Here is a 19,854-nt window from a genome sequence, read left to right as displayed (position 1 = left end):
CGATTAGTGCACACGTCTCTCTGTCCCCACACTGACCTGGCCCCAGCAAAGGGATCCACCTTCATTCTACAGGTCAAGCAGATAGTCACATGACCTACTTCCATAGAAACGTGTACATTTCTTACAGGAAGGCTTACAAGCAGGAAGGCAAAAGGCACATGTACAAGAAAACAAAGAAGGCAAAAGGCCACAGGAAAAAGGACAGTTTGTCACATTTGCATCAAGTCGCACCGTTACTGTTCTTCTGAAACAATGCCGCGGTGCAGAGGTGCGCAATACGTCGATCGCGATCTACCAGTCGATCTCAAAGGTAATGTGAGTGGATTGCATGACATTAAAAAAATACATATCAGCCTATCATCCTATCATCACTTGACTGATATACAAGGCATCTGACTTTTTCTGACACTTAGGTCACTGCCAACATGCAAACAACGGCGCTAAGAGCAGCGAAACTAAAAAGCAAGCTAGCGAGTTACCTTTACTCACGAGGTTGATACACACATAAAAAACTGCACCACCTGAACTCATCTGAAGTGGAAGATGAGATTCTGACGCTACACACCGACGTTCAGCTGAAGTCCTGAGCTCACGGATAGTTCTGGAACTCACAGAGGAAATGTGCTACCTCCTGTACAGCATTATTCAGCTCCACTTATTTATGGGAGTAGGCCTTTTCACATATGAAGATCATTAAGTCAAAGTACCGTTCCACCATGACTGTTAATCATTTGGAAGTGTGCTTGAGGCTGTCGGGAGCTACTGTCTGGACTGTGCATCGAGTAAAGTCAGGTAATTACAACTAAATGTACATATGGGTTCATGCGGGTATGCAAGGTACATCAACATAAGATAAGATACATTGTAAAAATAATTCTCAATAAGTTTATAGGTAAATATATGTTTTGCATTTTTGTAGTAGGTAGATCATTTTGGCTTGGTCATTTCATAAGTAGCTCACATGCTGAGAAAGTGTGAGCACCTCTGCCTCGGTGTAAAGATCAATACTAGGCCGGGCGAGGTTATCTTGGGCACCAGGATATGTCCCAGGCAGGCCGAGATAAGTCTTCGATAAAAAGCAGCACAGCACAGACATGTAATTATCAGTTATATGCAGGAGGATCCAGGTTTGACCTGGAGATGAGAAATCTATTGTGTCACATAAAAGTTGGGCCAAATGACATTTTTCTCCAACACGGCCCACATCAAATATGGAGCAAAAACTAATATTAAACTCCCTTGCGCTTGTAAGGCACAATGTAAAAATCAGGATCAGGCCTGAGTAATGTGGGCAATGGGCAATTGACCAGTACTACAGTGTTCTCACTGGGCAGAGGCTAGAGGATGGCGGGCTGAGGAGGGCGGGCCGTAGGCGGCGCTCGAAAAAAGTACTTAATAAATTTGCGGCGTATCGCGGCGTATTTTCCGACGCTTTTACAAAATAAAACGGTGCTTTTAACGCCGTGCGGCGTCTTACGTTACGCCGTGCGCTGTAAACGAGCGCCGTAATTTACGCCATACGCCACTTCTAAGTGGCGGAGTATGATCATATACACTACAACAACAACAACAACAACAACTCGGGTATTTTTGACTCCCTGGGCCTCTGCCAATAACAACATCGCTGACGGTGGATTATTGAGCGTTGTTTGGATATTACGGCAACATAGAGGAACGCCTCGGTCCGTATGACGGGGAAGAGGAAGAGGAAGCGTGACCTGGTCGGTGACGATATGAACAGCGGGGAGGACTCCCCTGGAGCCACTGATCCTGTGCAGCGTAGGGCGTCTTCTTGCTCGTCTATGGAGGGCTCTCTCAGTGAGGAGCAGGGCGGGGGGGTTGCAGATATCGGGGATGTGAGTTCAGAGTGTAAGGTGTTCATAAAGCTCGCGCAGGATAATGCGTCCTTTAAGGGGTGGGATCCGATGGCGTTGACAAGGAGCCTGACTGTAGCTGTGGGAGTGGTCAAGCATGCGAGTGTCCTTAGGGATGGCTCGCTGCTGGTCGTGTGCAAGGACGTGGCTCAGCAAAGGAAGGCGATTGAAGCTAAGTGTCTGGGGGGGAAGGACATTCTTGTGTCTGATGCTGTAAGAGGCACGGTCAGGGGAGTTATCGTAGGCGTCCCTACGACGACATCTGTGGATGACATAAAGGAGAATTTGACTGGAGCTAAGGTGGTGGATGCTAGGCGGTTGAAGATGACCCGGGATGGGGTAAGGTGTGACAGCCTGTCGATAATGATTAGATTTGAAGGTGGGATCCTGCCTCGTGTGGTGTGCGTTGGGTACATGCGCTATGGCGTACGCCCATATGTTCTGCCGCCCCTGCGTTGCTTCAAGTGCCAGCGCTTTGGGCATATTGCAGCGGTCTGTAGAGGGAAGCAGAAGTGTGGTAAATGTGCAGGAGACCACGAGTATGGGAAGTGTGACGACGGAGCAAAACTCAAGTGCTGTAACTGTGGGGGAGAGCATAGCTCTGCCTACGGGGGATGCGTGTTCAGCAAGAGGGCTGCTGAGGTGCAAAAAGTTAGAGCCTCTCAAGGCATATCCTACGCGGATGCGGTCAAGAAGGTGTCTGGTAGTCAGGTGAAGGTGGATGCAGTGGGGGCTGCCAGTGCTGCTGGTGTCCTAGGCGACAGGGGAGGGGGCAGCGTTGCCCGCGGCCAGGGGGAGGTCCCCACTGGGATGCCTGTGAGTGTGGCTTCCACGGGCAGAGGCCCTGTGGGTGCGGAGGATGTACTGGTTGTGAAGAGGAAAGATTTCTTCCTCTTTATGGTGGAAGTGATTAACTGTACTGGTCAAACCAAGAAGAGATCCGAAAAGACTAAGATCATCGCTAAGGCTGCAGGGAAGTACTTTGGAGCTGGGGGTCCCGAGTGGACGGAGATAGAGGATGCGCTGCGGGAAGGCACCCTGCCCCATTCTGGCAGTGGGAGTGGGGGGGCTCCCGATGCGCCGTCAGGTTCCGGGGGCTCATAATGGCGGTGGTTGTCTTGCAATGGAATGCGCGTAGTCTTCGTGCTAATGGCCAGGAATTTAAGCATTTTGTCTCTACCTTGTTGAACAAGCCTCACGTTATGTGCGTGCAGGAGACTTGGTTACGACCTAGGTGGGGTTTTGGGATACAAGGGTATGTGTGTGTTAGGAATGATAGGGAGCAGGGTAGAGGCGGAGGTGTGGCTGTGTTTGTCCGAGATGACCTAAATTACGTTGTTGTCAGTGTGAGTAAAGCGCCGGAGGCTCTGGCGGTGAGGGTCTGGCTGGGTGGTGAAGCTGTTACTGTGGTTAACCTTTATAATCCGTGTGGTGAGTTAACGTTAGAGTCCTTACATAGTATCGGTAAGGATGTTCGGGGAAAGGCCGTGTGGTGTTGGGATTTTAATGCGCATAGCGCTTTGTGGGGCGGTAGTGGTACCGATAGGTATGGGCAGGTGGTAGAGGGTTTTATCAATCAAAGGGAGTTGGTTTGTCTGAATGATGGGAGTGGGACCCGCTATGATATGGGGACCGGTACGGAAAGTGCAATAGATCTTACGCTTGTGTCCAAGGAGTTAGCTGGTGTTTGTAGTTGGGAGGTTCTTGGTAATCTTTCTTTTGGTAGCGATCACTATCTAGTCCGCACCGAGATTGGCTTTGGGAGCTGTGTGGTCAGGGGGACGAGGATCCAGAGGTGGCAGTTGGCAAGGGCGAACTGGGGGGCTTTCCTGAGGAAAGCTGATGATGGTTCTGGGGTTCTGCAGGAAGGAGGATTGACTCAGGTGGATGATCTCAATAGTGCAATTGTCTCGCTCATCACGCAGTCAGCGGTAGGCACGATTCCTAAGAGTGGTGGTAGTGGACATAGGAAGCGGGTGCCGTGGTGGAATGAAGCATGTGGTCATGCTGTTAGGGCGAGAAATGCGGCATTTCGCCGGCTAAGGGTTACCCACACTGAGGGTGCCCTCATTGACTACAAGAGGGCCCGCGCTGTTGTGCGGAAAACTGTAAGAACGGCCAAGAGTGCCTATTGGAGGCGGTATTGTTCCAAAATTGGGAGAGAAACGCGTCTCGGGGATGTTTGGGGGATGATTAAGCGGATGCATGGGGTTGAGCGCCGTCATGGGACCCCGGTCCTAATACTGAATGGTGTTGAAGCAGTCAGCGACGTTGACAAAGCTGAACTGTTGGCCAGCACCTTTGTGTCGGTGCACAGCTCTGACAATCTCACCTGCGGAAAGGCACTACAGGGAGAGTATTCTGGCCCAGAATTCTGAGCTGATTGGGCACCAGCCTTCGACTCAAGATGACCTTGACCTTCCGTTTAGTTTGTTTGAGCTAAGGAGAGCACTTTCTAAGGCGAAACAGACAGCCCCGGGTAAAGATGAGGTGTGCTATGACATGCTCTCTCATTTGACTGATGACACGCTTGGGCTAGTCCTGGGTCTTTTCAACCGTGTTTGGGATTCAGGTTGTGTTCCATCTGCGTGGAAACAGTCTACGGTGGTGCCGGTTCTGAAGCCGGGTAGGCCAGCGTCTGACCCTTCAAGTTATAGGCCGATTGCCTTGACGTCGCAGCTCGGGAAAACGATGGAGCGCATGGTTACGAGCGGTTGGATTACTTCTTGGAGAGTCAGGGTTTGCTTCCCGCGCACCAGAGTGGTTTCCGTAGGGGCAGGAACACCATGGATTCCGTGTTGTGTTTGGAATCTGATATCCAGCTGGCCAGGGCTCAGAAAGAAAAGGTTATTGCGGTGCTCTTCGATGTGGAGAAGGCGTACGATATGGTTTGGAAGGATGGGCTCCTCATTAAGCTGCGGAAGTGTGGTGTGAAGGGTAAACTGTTTAACTGGGTCCGGAGCTTTCTGTCTGGCCGGCGTATCCAAACCAGAGTGGGCGCTGCTTACTCTGGGGTCTATGGGGTGGAGAATGGGATCCCGCAGGGGAGTGTGTGTAGCCCTATCTTGTTCAATGTTATGATTAAGGACATCTTTGACGACGTGGATGGGTCTGTTGGGAGGAGCCTTTATGCTGACGATGGCGCTCTATGGGTGAGAGGGAGGAATCTCCGGTTTTACGAGGCGAAACTGCAAAGGGCAATACAGCAGGTGGAGCAGTGGACCCTGAAGTGGGGGTTTAAACTGTCCGTACGGAAGTCTCAAGTGATCTGTTTCTTCAATGGGCATAGGGACGTCTCCCTTCGACTGCATGGGCAGGTGCTCGAACAGGTCAGGGAGGTGAGGTTCTTGGGGGTCACCTTTGACGAGAGGCTTGGTTGGCGTCAGCACATTGATGAGGTCAGTGGTAAATGCAAAAGGGTGAATAACTTGCTTCGTTGTCTATCCGGCCAGGACTGGGGGGCCAGCAGAAGGTCGCTCCTGGGTATTTATCGGGCCGTCATGAGGGCGGCTATTGATTATGGCTGTATAGCCTACATGTCTGCGGCTGAGACTAACTTAAAGAAGCTTGATGTGGAGCAAGCCCAGGCCTTGCGCATCTGCTGTAGGGCTTTTAGGACCTCCCCTGTCTCGGCGCTGCAGGTTGAGTTGGGGGAATTGCCGTTACGGCTCCGGAGGCTAGAACTTCTGTTGGCTTACTGGGTGAATGTGCAAGGTCATACGAGCTCTCACCCGGTGAGGGACTTTCTCAGGGTTGATGGGGGGCAGAGTGAGGCTGGCGGTATGGTTTTTAGCCAGGTAGGAAATGCGAAGGCGCGGCTTGCGGGGGTTGGTGATCTGCGTGTGAGCCCGTCGGTGGCTTTGTCTGCTATAGCTCCATGGAAGTTTGTCCCGGCTCCTGTTGATGTTAGCTTGCATGGCAAGCTTAGAGGAGTCGCTGGGAGGGCACCGCAGTTTGCCGTTCAAGCGCTCATCGATAAGCACTCAGGTGATGTGTTTATTTATACCGACGGGTCTAGGGATCCTGAGAGTGGGCGTACTGGCGCCGCTTATTTTGTGCCTGACCTGGGGCTGGCGGTCAAGAAGAGGTTGACAGATCACCTTTCTGTTTTCACGTCGGAACTCATAGCGATACGGTTGGCATTGGAATGGGCGGAATCTGCTTTGCAGTGTTGCGGCATTGTGGTGGCCTCTGACAGCCTTTCTGCATTGCAAAGCATTAAATCTGGGAAATCGGATTGCAGACAGGATGTGTTGAATGGCATCTTCTGTCTGATGCTCTCCCTGTCCAGGAAGGATGTGAGGGTTTCCTTCTTTTGGGTCCCTGCGCATGTGGGGGTGGATGGTAACGAAATGGCTGATGCACTGGCTAAACGTTCCCTTAGGCGGCCATCAATTGATGTGGCGGTTGAGTTAAGCAAATCTGAAATCAAGCCCGTTATCAAGAGTCATGTGGTCGGCCTTTGGCAGGAATTTTGGAGCCACTGTGTTACTGGACGGCATCTCTATCACGTACAGGGTAGTGTGGGTCCTTGCGGGTCTATGGGCAGGAACGCGTGGGAGGAAAGGGCCTTCGCCCGCATGAGGATTGGCCATACTGGACTCAATTGGTCACTGAGTAGGATAGGCAAACACCCGACCGGTCTGTGTGGTCACTGTCGGGTGCCAGAGACTGTCGAGCATGTGCTGATTTGCTGTGAGGCTTATGATAGAGAAAGGGCCGGATTGGCCTTGTGGTTTCGGAATAATGGGCGGGAGTTCAATCTGCGGAACGTTCTGGCGATTCAGTCACAGGGTTTGTGTCAGGCTGTGGTTGCTTACTTATGTAGCACAGGGCTGGGTAAACGTTTATAGAGGTGGGGGGTGTTGGAGACTGAGCCGAGGATGAGGAGCAAGAGGATGTTCTAACGCGCATTGACTTCATGGGCCTAGAAACACCAAAGTGATGGAAGAAGGACTTCTAAAGGATAAAACGACAAAGACGTCCCATGACCTCATGGGCTTTGTAAAACAACAAAGACGTCCCATGACCTCATGGGCTTTGTACTTCCAAAGCACCGAACGTCAAAGAGGGAGAGGAAGATGAAGAAGAGTCTCCCTGGAATAAAGCCGGTTGGTCTCTGACACAACAACTATTCTAGTCACAAAGACATATCATGACCTCATGGGCTTTGTAACACCAAAGCAATGGGAGGAGTACTTTTACGGACTACGACAGAGTCTGAGGACTACGAAACGTCTGAGGAATAAAGTCTGGCGGTAATGCAACACTCGGATGCCAACCGCCATAAAACAACAACAACAACATATTGGCTTTCCATATTATCGAGCGCCGTGGGCGGGGCGAGCGAAAAGTACTAGGGCGCTCGCACAGGCGGTGCCGTGGTGCTTTTCGCACGGTTATCTTAATACCTGGTGGTACCTTTTCAACATGGCGGGGGCCCGCCGGAGCATGGCAGGGGGCCCCGCCATGCCAAAACCCCTCAGCGAGAACACTGGTACTGTCCAAGTGTCCTTATAACCTGGAAGACACATTATTTTCAATGTCATATCGGGTCACCAGGAGCAGCAAGTTGAATTTTTTGTGATATTGCTGCTCCTTCTATTGCATTTGAGCTCAAATCCACCAGTGGATCAGAGCAATTGGACCAATCACAGGGCAGCATTATGGTTTGGGGCGGAAGCCTAAGGCAAACCAAAACAAACACGGCAATGCCAAAGGCTGTATTGTTTATGAAAAAAGAGCAGGAAAATTTGTCCATTTGTGAATGGGAAAGATGTCTGTACTTTTCAATCACTACGATTAAGCAAAAGTTTGAATTCTCTGCTCGCTTCACTGAAGTGACCACTTGAGAATTGGCTTTTAAGCTTCTCTACAGCTGTTTCAGAACGACAAGGCCACAGCAACTGGCCTCTAAATGCTTTTCTTTTTAAACATTATATTTTTGTCTTGCTCCTGTAATTTAAACTGGCTCACACCAGATTGATATTGTGTTCTACACAATATCAATCAGGACAGTCTCTCGCCGAAAGCTGTGGGGAAAAATGTCAGCGGAAGAAGCAGAGAAATCAAACTGTTTTTAAATCCAGTTGAGAGAAAAGCACATACAAAAACACAAAGCACGTTTGTTTTTCAAAACAAAATAGTCGAAATTTGCTCGTCCCTATGACTTCCTTCCAAACCACAATGTCAAGAGGCCAAAACGAACCGTGATTGGTCTGCCACACTGGCAGATCAAACCCAACAGCAAGAGATGGACAAGATGGATTCTCAAGAGTTTGTGAACTCAGAACCATCATCAGACTGGCCAGGTTAACTGGAATTAGAAGTATAGAGTTTCACTCTGTAACACATCATATTTCTCTGATTGTTTTTTTTTGTACTTAATGTTAATAGCACTTTGAAATTACATAAAAACAAAGCAGAACCAACTGAATTTCTCTAAATGGAATACAGAAAGCTCCTTCAGCTGGTCTGGCTACAAATGCTGAACCAGATTTCCATCTGTGCCGGTTGATCACCACAACAGTTGGTTTTCTGGAGTCGTATTGCGCAATATCCACAAACATCACTGTTATTTCACCATTGTGTCACACACGTGGAATTGAAAGAAGAAAAGTAGAGCGCCTGTTCTCTCCCTGTCCTCATTGAGTCTCAGAGCCACAGAAACATGAAAGCCGCTCTGGTCCCTTCAACAGCTGTAGCAGGGAAATGGGCTTGATGGGAAAAAGTCTTGCATTCAGCCTCCACGACCTCAGCCAAACAGACAAGGAGCATAAAAGAGAAAACACCCCACGTAACCTCAGACAGAGAAAATCATCAGGACAGACGGCTCTGATCAATACCTTTAGAAATGAGGTTTTCACACCTTTCATCTCTATAATGAAGAGTATTGTGGGAAATGACTGTATGTATTCCGCTCCATCAGTTGCTATCCAACTGTGTGGCTGAAGATGAAACAGTGGCCTCCTTCACAAGCTCCAGAATGTGTGGACTGCATCAGAGTAGGAGAGTTTGTGGTTGGGTAATAATGTGTGTCAATGGGCTAACAGCAGCGTCAGTCTGACTTATGGACATAGATGTGAGTGAGCACAGAGAGCACTGGGCCTTGTCTTATTAACACACATGACAAAAGAGACATCTATGGGTACAACAAACTAACTAACTCTTATGCAAATCAGAAGAACAAAATAATATGTTTTTGGTGGCCATCAATGTATGTATGTAATTTAAGACAACCGTTGCTAAACTTATTTTCAATCTGAAGGTACTGGCCTGTAAAGCTAGTATTTATACAGTTATTTCAGGCTATAACACCTCCCTTTAAGGACTTATCTAGCTCAGGCCAGTATAAAGTACAGCTCCTCAGGTGAGTACCTTCATATTAAAAAATACTTCAGTTCGGCAGTCGAAATGTCTCAATTTTAAAAACATTGTCCAGATGACTACATTTCTACCACATTCCAGGACATACGAGGGCTTACGTCCAAGCAAAGTCTCTGAACTGTAATCGATGGACAGTGTGGCTCGGCAGATACTCATAAATATTTGCATATCATTCTGAACAGACAAAGCTGGATAATTAAAAGGCTTAATACTTGCCTGCCAATGTCTGCAATACACATTATGGCTCAAAGACTATTCTTATGGTAAGCAATAATTATAGCTGAATGTACGTTTCACAATGGAAGCATGTAATACCTGTTGTGGATGGGCCCTCTGAAGTTAGGGTCAAACTTGCGTGGTTCACCTGTAAGAAACAAATAACATAAGAGTCAGTTCATAAAGCCATACAGCCATATATATAAATCATTAAATTAAACCATAGATATATCATTAAAAATATCTATTTATGTTTCAACGCAGTGACAATGTTTAAATCATTAACATTTCCTGCTTCAGTGTTCTGCGTTTACCTGCTGTGACACGAGAGGCCAAGACGAGCTAAAGTAGGCCACTTCACAGTATTCTGACAGGATTAGGGTAAAGACTAATGATCTCACCCAGGTAAAAAAATGAAGATGTGTAAAAATATAATAAATCATGTGAACACAACAAGACTGAATGATGACTGGACCAGCTAGCCTCCTCCATCTGGTTGTACTTGACGTGGGATGAGGAACATGAATCCACATAAATCCTGGGCGGTCTCTTCAGTGTGCAAGTGGTCCCTGCCTCATTTGGATCTATGACGTGCTTGTATATACCATACATTAATCATCACTGAGGGGGAGAAGTATCTGGAAGCGGCTGGTTTGGACAGACATTGGGGCAGTGTGAGTAAGACCAACTCCCATCTGGCCATTTCGGATGATGTGAACAGACCAACCAGACAATCCGCCTTGGATTACACCACACAGGCAAATCTGAAGGGCCACTTCTACCATTTACTTAAAATTTGATGACCCCTAAATGTAACAGGCAAGGAGTCACTTTTATTTTTATCTGCTGAGTCATACAAAAGCGTATATATAGCAAAACCAAAACTATGACGTCCCCCGCCTCCATATTCAAGCAGTGCATGTTTGAAGGATGGTACAGGGCAAAAGGCACCGGAGCAACGGAACATTTATCAGCATTTATCAGTCCATGAGGGATATAAAGCTGCCGAGTCAGGCAGAACTGAAGTGAACTTGCAGGACATGAGCACACACAGGAGCAGCTTCTGCTCTTATAGGCATAACTCACTGTTTAAGATAATGTTTTCACACGCCTGGAGGTTAAAATGCCCAATGGACTGTCAGAGCTGAGTTTTCAGCCCGGAGGAGGAATGTCAATACCCAAAAAGACAATATAATAGAGTTCCAAGTTGAATGATGTTTTTCACGATGGTCATTCAAGTTCAGGTTCATTATATCAGTGGCCTGAAGACAAAAGTGCCCTCCAATAACTATGCCAGTTATTCACAGAGTCATTAATGACAGACAAAGCATCATTAAACATCTAAGATGTTAAATATGTAGACTGAGAAAGATGAGATATTATTGGCATGCAACGCATGTGATTGTTCAAAGCATCGCTGACAAAAACATGTTTGAGCATATGGCAGGTAATCTGGAGCGTAAACTCCTGCTGAGATTAAGAACGGCCAATGAGGCGACAGATTGCACAGAAGAGCCTGACAAAGGACCATATCTACCATGTGAGAGGCTGTTACACAACAGAGGGTTTAATTGTTGTATAGGTTAACACATTTGAGATACATTCCTGGTAGGTTGGGTCTCCTGAAATATCACACGTATTGGGTTGAATTCCATTTATAATAAAACATTTCCAGAACTCACTGTCTGGTAAACTAATGTAGAAGAATAAAATGATACATGAGGCGAGAGTTTAACCTGCGGCAGTGGGTGAGGGTGAGACCAGGCTGTGAGCTGTGTGCTCTGTCCTTAGTTAATATTAGCCTAGAAAATGGTGATCCGTTGTTAGCGTTAGCGCCCAGAGAATGATAATTTGTTGACAACATTTGGAAAAAGCCTGGAGGCAGGCTGTGCCGGGCTGTGGAGTAGAGTTAGTATTGACTCTGTGTTAGATAATGCCACTGCGTCCTGTTGTGGCCATGACATACACACTGTTGTTATCAGAGCATCTGAGGCTAAGGAATTACATGAGGATAAAAGGCTTTGGCACAAACTCTCTAATGTGTGACAGCTAGTCAAAACCATGGCAACACCATCTATGGATCACTTACAGTGTTTAAGGTCTGACATCGCACCCTCTCACAAAGACAGACACTTAAGTTATTAGTAAGATGAGGAATATGAAGCGTTTTCATCCTTGTCATTAATAAGGTCTAAAGTAAAACCCCTGAGTCTGAGATGAAATGACATCAGAGTTGCAGTCCTCTGCAGGGTCTGAGCTCACACATGGCTCACCTGTATTCACAGTCACATGTTCCAGTCTGTGTACACACAGCACACAGGCCCCACTGTCCAGAGGCGCCTCCGCCCCACACTGGCCTCTTTATGGGGCCGTCCGGTGCCCAGCTCCAGCACCTCTCAGGTACTCTGGGCTTCTCTCTGCTTATTAGTGGAACTGCTTCATATGAAATGGATTAAAGGGGTGTGTATGTTTGAAATCAGAAAAAAGTGGCATTAGCTGTTGTCAAAAACAGGTCCTTACCCTGCTAATCTTTTCAGACACTGTCAAGTCCACAACACGACTGGTATCTGCTCCTTTGTTCCAGCAGGTCACTGCTGTGAGTCAGACTGCATAAGGGTGGCCTGAGGACCCCATGTCCTCTAGTTCCCCCAGTGCCCACTGTCCGGGCCCCTTGAGCTCAATTGCATTTGCCATAGAACCACACTGGCCCCTGTGCTCTTCACTGATGGGAGCAGATCATTATCTGATATGTTTTCCTTTAATCCTTTTGAATGTGTTATTAATCAAAGTCAATGCGATTATCCCTGCATGGTGTTGCTTGGATATCCACATTTACTTCCCTGACAGAAATCTTGTATTGTCATAGAAACATCTTAGCTCCCTTCCACTTACTTTGACTCTCTGGAGAATGGCACAACATTTAAAACCCTTACAGTTCTAGTCCATGGAATAACACACGTCTGAAGTTTGGTTCATAGCGGTCTCTCTTGGTGCTCTTTGAACAGATTTTCCTGTTTGAAAGTGAAGAAGAGTACGAGTGCTGTCCTCCCCCGAGCCGGTGGAGTGAGCTGCCGACGGGGATTTGGGGGGAGCTGTGAGTGTCGGCTGCTGACAGGCCCCTGCTGCTCGGGGCCCTTAGTGCAGTTCTGTGCCAGGGCTTTGTGACCTTGGTTACTTGTGTGTGGGTCCGCAGGCATGTCCGAGATCGTTCGTGAGAAAAATTCGGAGATCCCACCATAACCTGAGAGATTTTATATATATATATATATATATATATATATATATATATATATATATATATATATATATATATATATATATATATATATATATATATATATATATATATATATATATATATATATATATATATATATATATATATATATATATATATATATATATATATATATATATATATATATATATATATATATATATATATATATAAAGCTGTAAAGAATATATATGAAGGAAATACACGGTTCATTCCCATTTGCCTCAACAGAGATATTCATTGGCACATTTCAGGAAATTTCTGATGGATTCTATAATGACTAATTATTGTCAATATTGCTTGGACTGGCTCTTGCTCCTTCACATTTACCACCGCATTTTGCTTTCAATGCATCTCTTTCCATTTAGTTTACATAATGCTTTAGTGGAGGAATGCTTCATCAAACAGGCCCCAGACAGGGTTCGAATTGAACCTGCTGTTTGTGCGGCATCTGCAGCTGATAAAGGATTATATTGCCTGGATAACAAAATAACTACGGCTAATGGACAGAAAGTGCCCACGAGTTGAAAACAAACAAATGTCTAGGGTTGAGCAATAGCCACACAGAGACAATAAATTCTTTGTGCAATTAATAGCGCTGAAGTGGACATGTCCTGCTGATCGATTAGTCGCCTAAAGAAGGCAACGATTCAGTAACTGCATGATCTGACCATGTATCTGACCCAAACTGCACTCACAGGACATGCATACTAGACAGAAAAGTATGAGGAATTCCAAATCAGCTAGCACGCTCCATACCTTCTCCTTTCTGCTGTTGCCCATAAAAATCCTTATAATCAAAATAAAGATTTTGGTCGACTGAATAATGGAAAAAACGACAGACCTGGGCATAGTTAAACTTAAAGATTGAAGGACAGTGATTTAACCTTTATAGTACAGAAAGGCTGAGAGACAAAGGCCAGTTACATGTCATATGGTTATTTTTCAAAATAGTAAAGCAGCTTAATATTGTATTTTTGCATAAGATATAATAAAACACCTACTGTCATGGGGAAAAAAACTGGAAAAAAATATTGTCACTACACAAAAAATTAATTGATGTATTAACTAAAAGTCCCATGGGTTTGTGTTGTTGTTTTCAATCTTTACACATGAAATATCAGCTCACGTTATTCTCACCAGTTTGTACAGCTACGTGAACAAACAAAGGAACACGACAACTGTGATCACTAATGGTTTAAATCCTTTTACAACATTTTGAGGACGTTAAGTGGGCTTTGTTACACTCCAACGCAATTCACCATTTATATAAACGTCACTCGCGGCCGTTGGCTCTTAACAAAATGTGCGTGAAGCCGCGATCGGGGCTTTTCTCGGTCTCGCGTCCCGTTGTCATCCCGTTATCTCGACACCGCGGCTGAAATACCCCTGACGTTTACGACAAAGGCGATGGCACGCACTCACCATAATAGGACGCGGGGGTGTCCGTGTTTCTAGCCATGGCACGCGAAGAGAGAAATCCGTCGTCTGCGTTTTGGGGGCCGCATAGGGCGAAGGGAAAAGAGACAGAAATAAAACGGGGGGAGAAATGAAAGGCTTCGCTGTTTATCTGTCTGTGGATGCTGTGGCCACGCAGCCGAGCGTCAGTCGTGTTTACAGCGCGACGTCATTAATTATTCAGAGCGGGTCTTAAAGGCGCCGCTGTGTGTGTGAGCGCGCGCGAGCGTCTTTTGTGCGCGCGGCGAATCCGTTTGCGATTATTCGTCAGATTTTTTTGCGAGGTGTCATGCGGCCGTGGGGTCCGGGGGAGATGTCCCACTGAGCTGGTAATCTGTGGTTGCAAAGTTACTATTTCTTTGTTTTGTTTTTTGATTCATCCAAAACAGCGCGTCTCTCGTGATACTTGCGAAATACTGACCCCTGGTGGCGCTTTGCAGACTTGCATTGGAAGAATTAAAGGTGCGCTATGTCCATCCATCCATTTTCTACCGCTTGTTCCCTACTTTTCTTTTTTCATCCATCCATCCATTTTCTACCGCTTGTTCCCTACTTTTCTTTTTTCATCCATCCATCCATTTTCTACCGCTTGTTCCCTACTTTTCTTTTTTCATCCATCCATCCATTTTCTACCGCTTGTTCCCTACTTCACTCTCACATCTAATAGGGCCAATTTAGAGTCTTTTTTCAATGTTTTAAAAAGCTCAAATGTGAAACAAACAGCGAGCAGGCCATGTTTTACGGTCCATGGAGCAGCCACAAAACACGACCAAAGAGCGACATTTAAAACAGAAATAGAAATAGGCATCAACTAGACAAAAGTTGGGCAAATCTTTCCATTTCCAAATTAAGTTTGAATGTCATATTTCTCCCCATTTGTCTGATGTCTGTTACTATGATAGTCCAGTTTTTGAAATATAGTGGTGGGGTTTGTTTACGCCATTTCTTTGTGATGGCCTTTTTTCCTGCTGCCAATAGTATGTTCCAAAGTTATCCATTGATTGTGTCCATGGCAGGAGTTTTGAGGCCCAAGTACATAGTTCTAAAATTGAGAGGGATGGAAATATTAAGAAACAGTCTGCACTGCATTGTTCAGTCCCAAAACACGTGATGGTGGTTTTCCTCCTGGCTGCCACAGTTTCTCCAACTCCTTGTAAGTAATGAGCACTTTGACATGGTGTTATGAAAAAACATGACACATTTTCCCAACAAAATTCCTTCCATTTTGTGGTCCTCCAGTGTGAATTACATTTTCCCACTTCTCGTCAAAACAAGGTTACTTTTGCTCTCCCATTTATTTTTAATGTGTTTAGTAGAGTAGCTGTCCAGATTAGTAATTCATTGGTATAATTTAAATATTATAACTCTTGAAAGTTTTGATTTATAAGACTTGATAAATATTTCAGTCAGAGGGTTATAATGTTCATTACGTTCTTTAATTTCTTGGTTATAATAACTCCTTATTTCTAAATACCTGTCAAAGTCCTGTTTCTCCAAGTCAAAGTATTCTTTCAACATGTCAAAGATTGTCATGTGATTATCGTTTACAACTTTTATACCTTTTGTAATCCAGACCTTGAATCTCAGGTCAGTTCTATTTGTACAAAACCTTGGTCATAAGACAACCAGTTTAGGATTTTACATCTGTGTTTATTTTGTATGTTTTGATCAGTTCCTTCCAGGTTGTAAGCACAGATTTTAGCCAGGGGTTTTCAACTTCCTCCAAATGGCCCCAAACGGTTTGTATTCTGTCAGTAAAGCGTGCACAGGAACCTCTGGCATAACATTACTCTCAATATTTTTCCATTGACCTTCATATTCTGGGTCACACTAGCAACGCTCTGATTGGAGCTGAAATAAAGTCATTTTAAACCCTAACCTCCTTTTATCTTTTGATGATTGTTAAATTTACATCGGATTCTAGGTTTTTTGCCTTGCCTTATGAATCTTGAGATGTTTTTATTACACTCATCAAAGCAGGTTGAGGATGGAAATTAGGACCATCTGAAATAGGTATAGAAATCTGGACAAAACATTTGTTATTAAATAGTTTCAATCATTTGACTTAAGTATGGGAAAAGAGTCAATTGTTTGAGACCTTTCTTTATTGTGGAGGAGTATAGTTGTTCTTTAAGATTGTTAAAAGTTCTTTGTGGTGGACTACACCTGAATATTTAATTTGTTTTACTATTTGTTGTTTTTGAAACACACAGCAACAAAAATTACACAACACAAAATGACCTATTTAAAGATTTAGGGAAGAAAATTGAATAATGAGAAGGAAAAAAAATATTTATACATACATGGATGTACAAATTTAAGTTCACTTATGCGTATACACACACACATACATTTTATCTTATGCTTATATTAGAATAATAAATAATACAAATAAATAAAACAAATGATAAATAAAAGAGAAAAAAGAAAGAAAAAAGAAAGAAAAAAATAAGAAAATAAGAAAAAAATAAGATAGAAAAAAAATAAGAAAAATAAATAAAAAGGGGGGTAGGGCTGAGTAGGACATAGCGAATTTTAAACATGTAAAGGATAAGGGTGAGCAGATAGTGAACTATGTTGCATCTAATGGAAAAAAGGGGTTGAAGCATCTTATGGTGAGAAGTATGAGTCCCATTTTGTCCATTGCTCGTTGAATTTGTCCATTTTCAAGTTGAGTCTGGCGGTTATTTTTTCCATATAAATGAATATTTAATAGATTCCGTATTATATGAAGGAAAGGCATCATGGGTATGGACATTTCTGGTTTGGTCAAATATATCATCTGCATAGCAAGCAATTGTATGTTCTGTCCCATCAATTGAGACGACAAGAATTGTTTCCGATTGTCTAATATATTTTGCCAATGGTTCTTAGTACAAAGCAAACAAAATGGGGGACCAAGCACAACCCCACCTTCTTTTGGACATAATTGAGGTGTATATTCGGTAGTCCACTTTGAATACAGAGATAATATATCTATAGAGATCAATATGAGGCACAGTCAAGTCGATCCTTTCCCTCTTTAGATATTAAGGATATGATGGGTTCCTTCCAACTCGGAGGGATCCGAGCCTTTTTAAGGGTTCAGTTAAAAGTTGATAAAAGTAGAGGAGTAAGTGTGTCTTTTAGAGCTTTATACCATTCTGAGGTGAACCAGTCACTCCCCAAAGATGTATGTTTGTTTTGTCTTTTAATTGCACTTTGAATTTCAGTAGTTGTTATTTCAGCACAGTTTTTTCTTTCTTTCTTCAGTCATGGCAGGTAAATTGAGAGTATCCAGAAAAAAATGTATTCCCTGAAAACTTGGTTAAACATTTTTGTAAAAGAGTTCAAACAATTGTACGATTGTATTTGATCTTGTTTTGTTAAAATTATATTATCTTGTATTTTTAAAATGGTTCTTCAAAGCTAATAATTTTGAACCACTTTCATAATATCTTTGTTTGGTTAAGAGCATTTAAAAAAAATATTTCTCATGCGGCCAGATCATCAATCTCGTCTTTTTAATTTCCTGTAGCATTTGAGGATCGGCATATTTAGCTTCCAACTGCTTTAGTTTGTTCTGTAAATAATTTCGTTATTTTCTCCTTTGTTTGTTTTTTACCTCAGCCTCCTACTAGTATTACTTACCAAGAAATGTTAAGGCATCACTGCTGCCCAGGGGTCGAGTGGTTAAGGCACAGCACACGTATGCCAGGCACCAAGTTCTAACATTGATGTTAGAACTGTATTTTGTTTTAAATGTGTGACTGACACCCAGTCTCTAACCTTTGAATCAGAGGACAAACATAATGAGTAAAACAAAGTGCCTGCTCCGGGCCCTGCAGACAGGTGCAAGCTAAATGATAATTTCCCTCTCACAGCGTTTGGCCGTGCATCAGCAGGCAACAGTCTAGCACCGCAATGAAAAACAGGTTCAAGTTAATTAACAATAGTTTTGTTCCACAGACAGAGGCCATGCTTTTGTGTGTGTCGGACCTGGGGGACATCTCTATCTAAATGCACAGACTTAAACTAATCCACCGAATACATGATTGCAAGGAGCAGTATTTTTCTGTAAGATTGGGCTGGGCAATATGGGGATGAAAATGTAACTGTGATAATTTGCTGTTTTGGTGATATCCTCATATCCACAAATGTCTCCTGTTGGTCAGGTTCTGTGAAGCTCTGAGTGAGTGACAGCTGAATTGAACCAATCACACTGAAAATACAAAGTTTACATGAATTGTGATCAAATTTAAATGGATTTTTTTTCACCATATCTATATATGGCAAGCAAAGTAGTTACTGTAGTGATTTCTATTTAAACAGTTACTAAAATGTTGATAGTTTGATTCAGCCCCCCCTTTTGGTAAATATATGTCACATTCACATTGAGTGAGCTCTATGAGAGAGTCACTGTTTTTGAATGAAATGTTCAAACTGAAAATCCACAAATGTTACAATTATTTTATAAATGTATGGCGTAACTGACAAGAACCACACATTTGTGTCTGAAAAACAAATTCAATTTAAATTCTGATACAACAATTTCACCCTATTTGAACTTTGTTCATGCTTTATTTACTGTGGAAACACCCATAATTACAGATATTTCATCAACAACAGCATTTTGTTAAAAAGCAAATTCAAACAGGATTTCGACCTGTCCTCAGCTAAATGTTAAACAATATAATGTGATGAACGCAATATGAACAATCAGTTAAAGTGTAGCCTCTTTGGAGGAGTAACATGCTAAAATAAAATGTTCCATTCTCGGCTGCTTCAGACTCGCCCCGTGAAAAACCTTTAAAGAAAAATAGTCTGTATCAAAATGTACTGATATCATCCAAAGTGCAATTAACGTTATCCAGCTCCGCCTGATTGTATTACAGTTTACAGCAACTCTGTGTCCCCTGGGTGGTGTTAGCTGCTCAAGTTGCCATGACGAATAGATAATAAATGTTTCTTGCCGTTAAAGGAGTTCTGTGTTTGTATGTGGAGGATCTGAAACCTTCCATTCTCCATGAAGATGAGAAGGTCTGATTGACATTACTTTGCTAAATGCAGTTTTTTTAGACCATTCCAGTGTTTTTGAACAAAATGCTGCATTTCATAAACACAATAAGGCAAGGCAAGTTTATTTGTAGAGCACTTTTTTATTTGCTGTCTCATTTCAATGGATGTGACAGAATGTTCATAAGTACTATTCTGACTCTATTCTGAACACGCATAAGCGAAATGGATGTGATATTTAAAATGCCTAAATTAATGTTTCCCATGTTATTTATAAACTGATGTTATGAGTAAGTATTAATTAAATCATGATACTGATATATTATAAATGCGTTTTCCAGGTTTTGGTTGAAGTTGACTTTGTTTCCACACGTTAGGACCGTAAATCTATGTAAATTACCCACGAATAAAAGAGATCACAAGGAACAATAAAAAGCCCGCACGTGACTAACTCCTCATTGTGCTGAACCCACGTTGAACCTCGGTGCTGTGTGGGCGGGGTTGTTTAGGACCATGAGGAGCACGCGCGTCCCTGTAGGAGCCGAGCAGCGTCGATCTGTGGAAAAAAGACGCTCATCGCCGCGCGCGCTCCTCGTCTCATCTCGTCCCAATGATGCCGCCGCTTTATAGAGCTCTTTTTTATAGAAC

At 43.8% G+C, this 19,854-nt stretch overlaps 1 protein-coding gene across 2 annotated transcripts in view; it reads right to left on the bottom strand.

Moving 5' to 3' along the window:
* Positions 1 to 14,360, bottom strand: part of slc44a5b (solute carrier family 44 member 5b) — a 28,496-nt gene extending 14,136 nt beyond the window's left edge. For both annotated transcript variants that reach the window (XM_072437882.1, XM_072437883.1), the window contains exons 1-2: positions 14,179 to 14,360; positions 9,576 to 9,624 (exon numbers count right to left, since the gene is read on the bottom strand). In XM_072437882.1, coding sequence (XP_072293983.1) covers positions 9,576 to 9,624; positions 14,179 to 14,215 — 86 coding nt within the window. In that variant the 5' untranslated portion in view covers positions 14,216 to 14,360. The remainder of the gene's footprint in view (positions 1 to 9,575; positions 9,625 to 14,178) is intronic.
* Between the last annotated feature and the right edge of the window lie 5,494 nt (positions 14,361 to 19,854).

The sequence above is a fragment of the Eucyclogobius newberryi genome, unplaced genomic scaffold (genome assembly GCF_026437365.1).
Source record: "Eucyclogobius newberryi isolate DKJ021-1_F unplaced genomic scaffold, fEucNew1.0.hap1 SCAF_9, whole genome shotgun sequence".
Lineage (NCBI taxonomy): Eukaryota > Metazoa > Chordata > Actinopteri > Gobiiformes > Gobiidae > Eucyclogobius > Eucyclogobius newberryi.
Note: the sequence above shows the minus strand (reverse complement) of the source record. Positions and strands in the feature narration are given on the sequence as shown.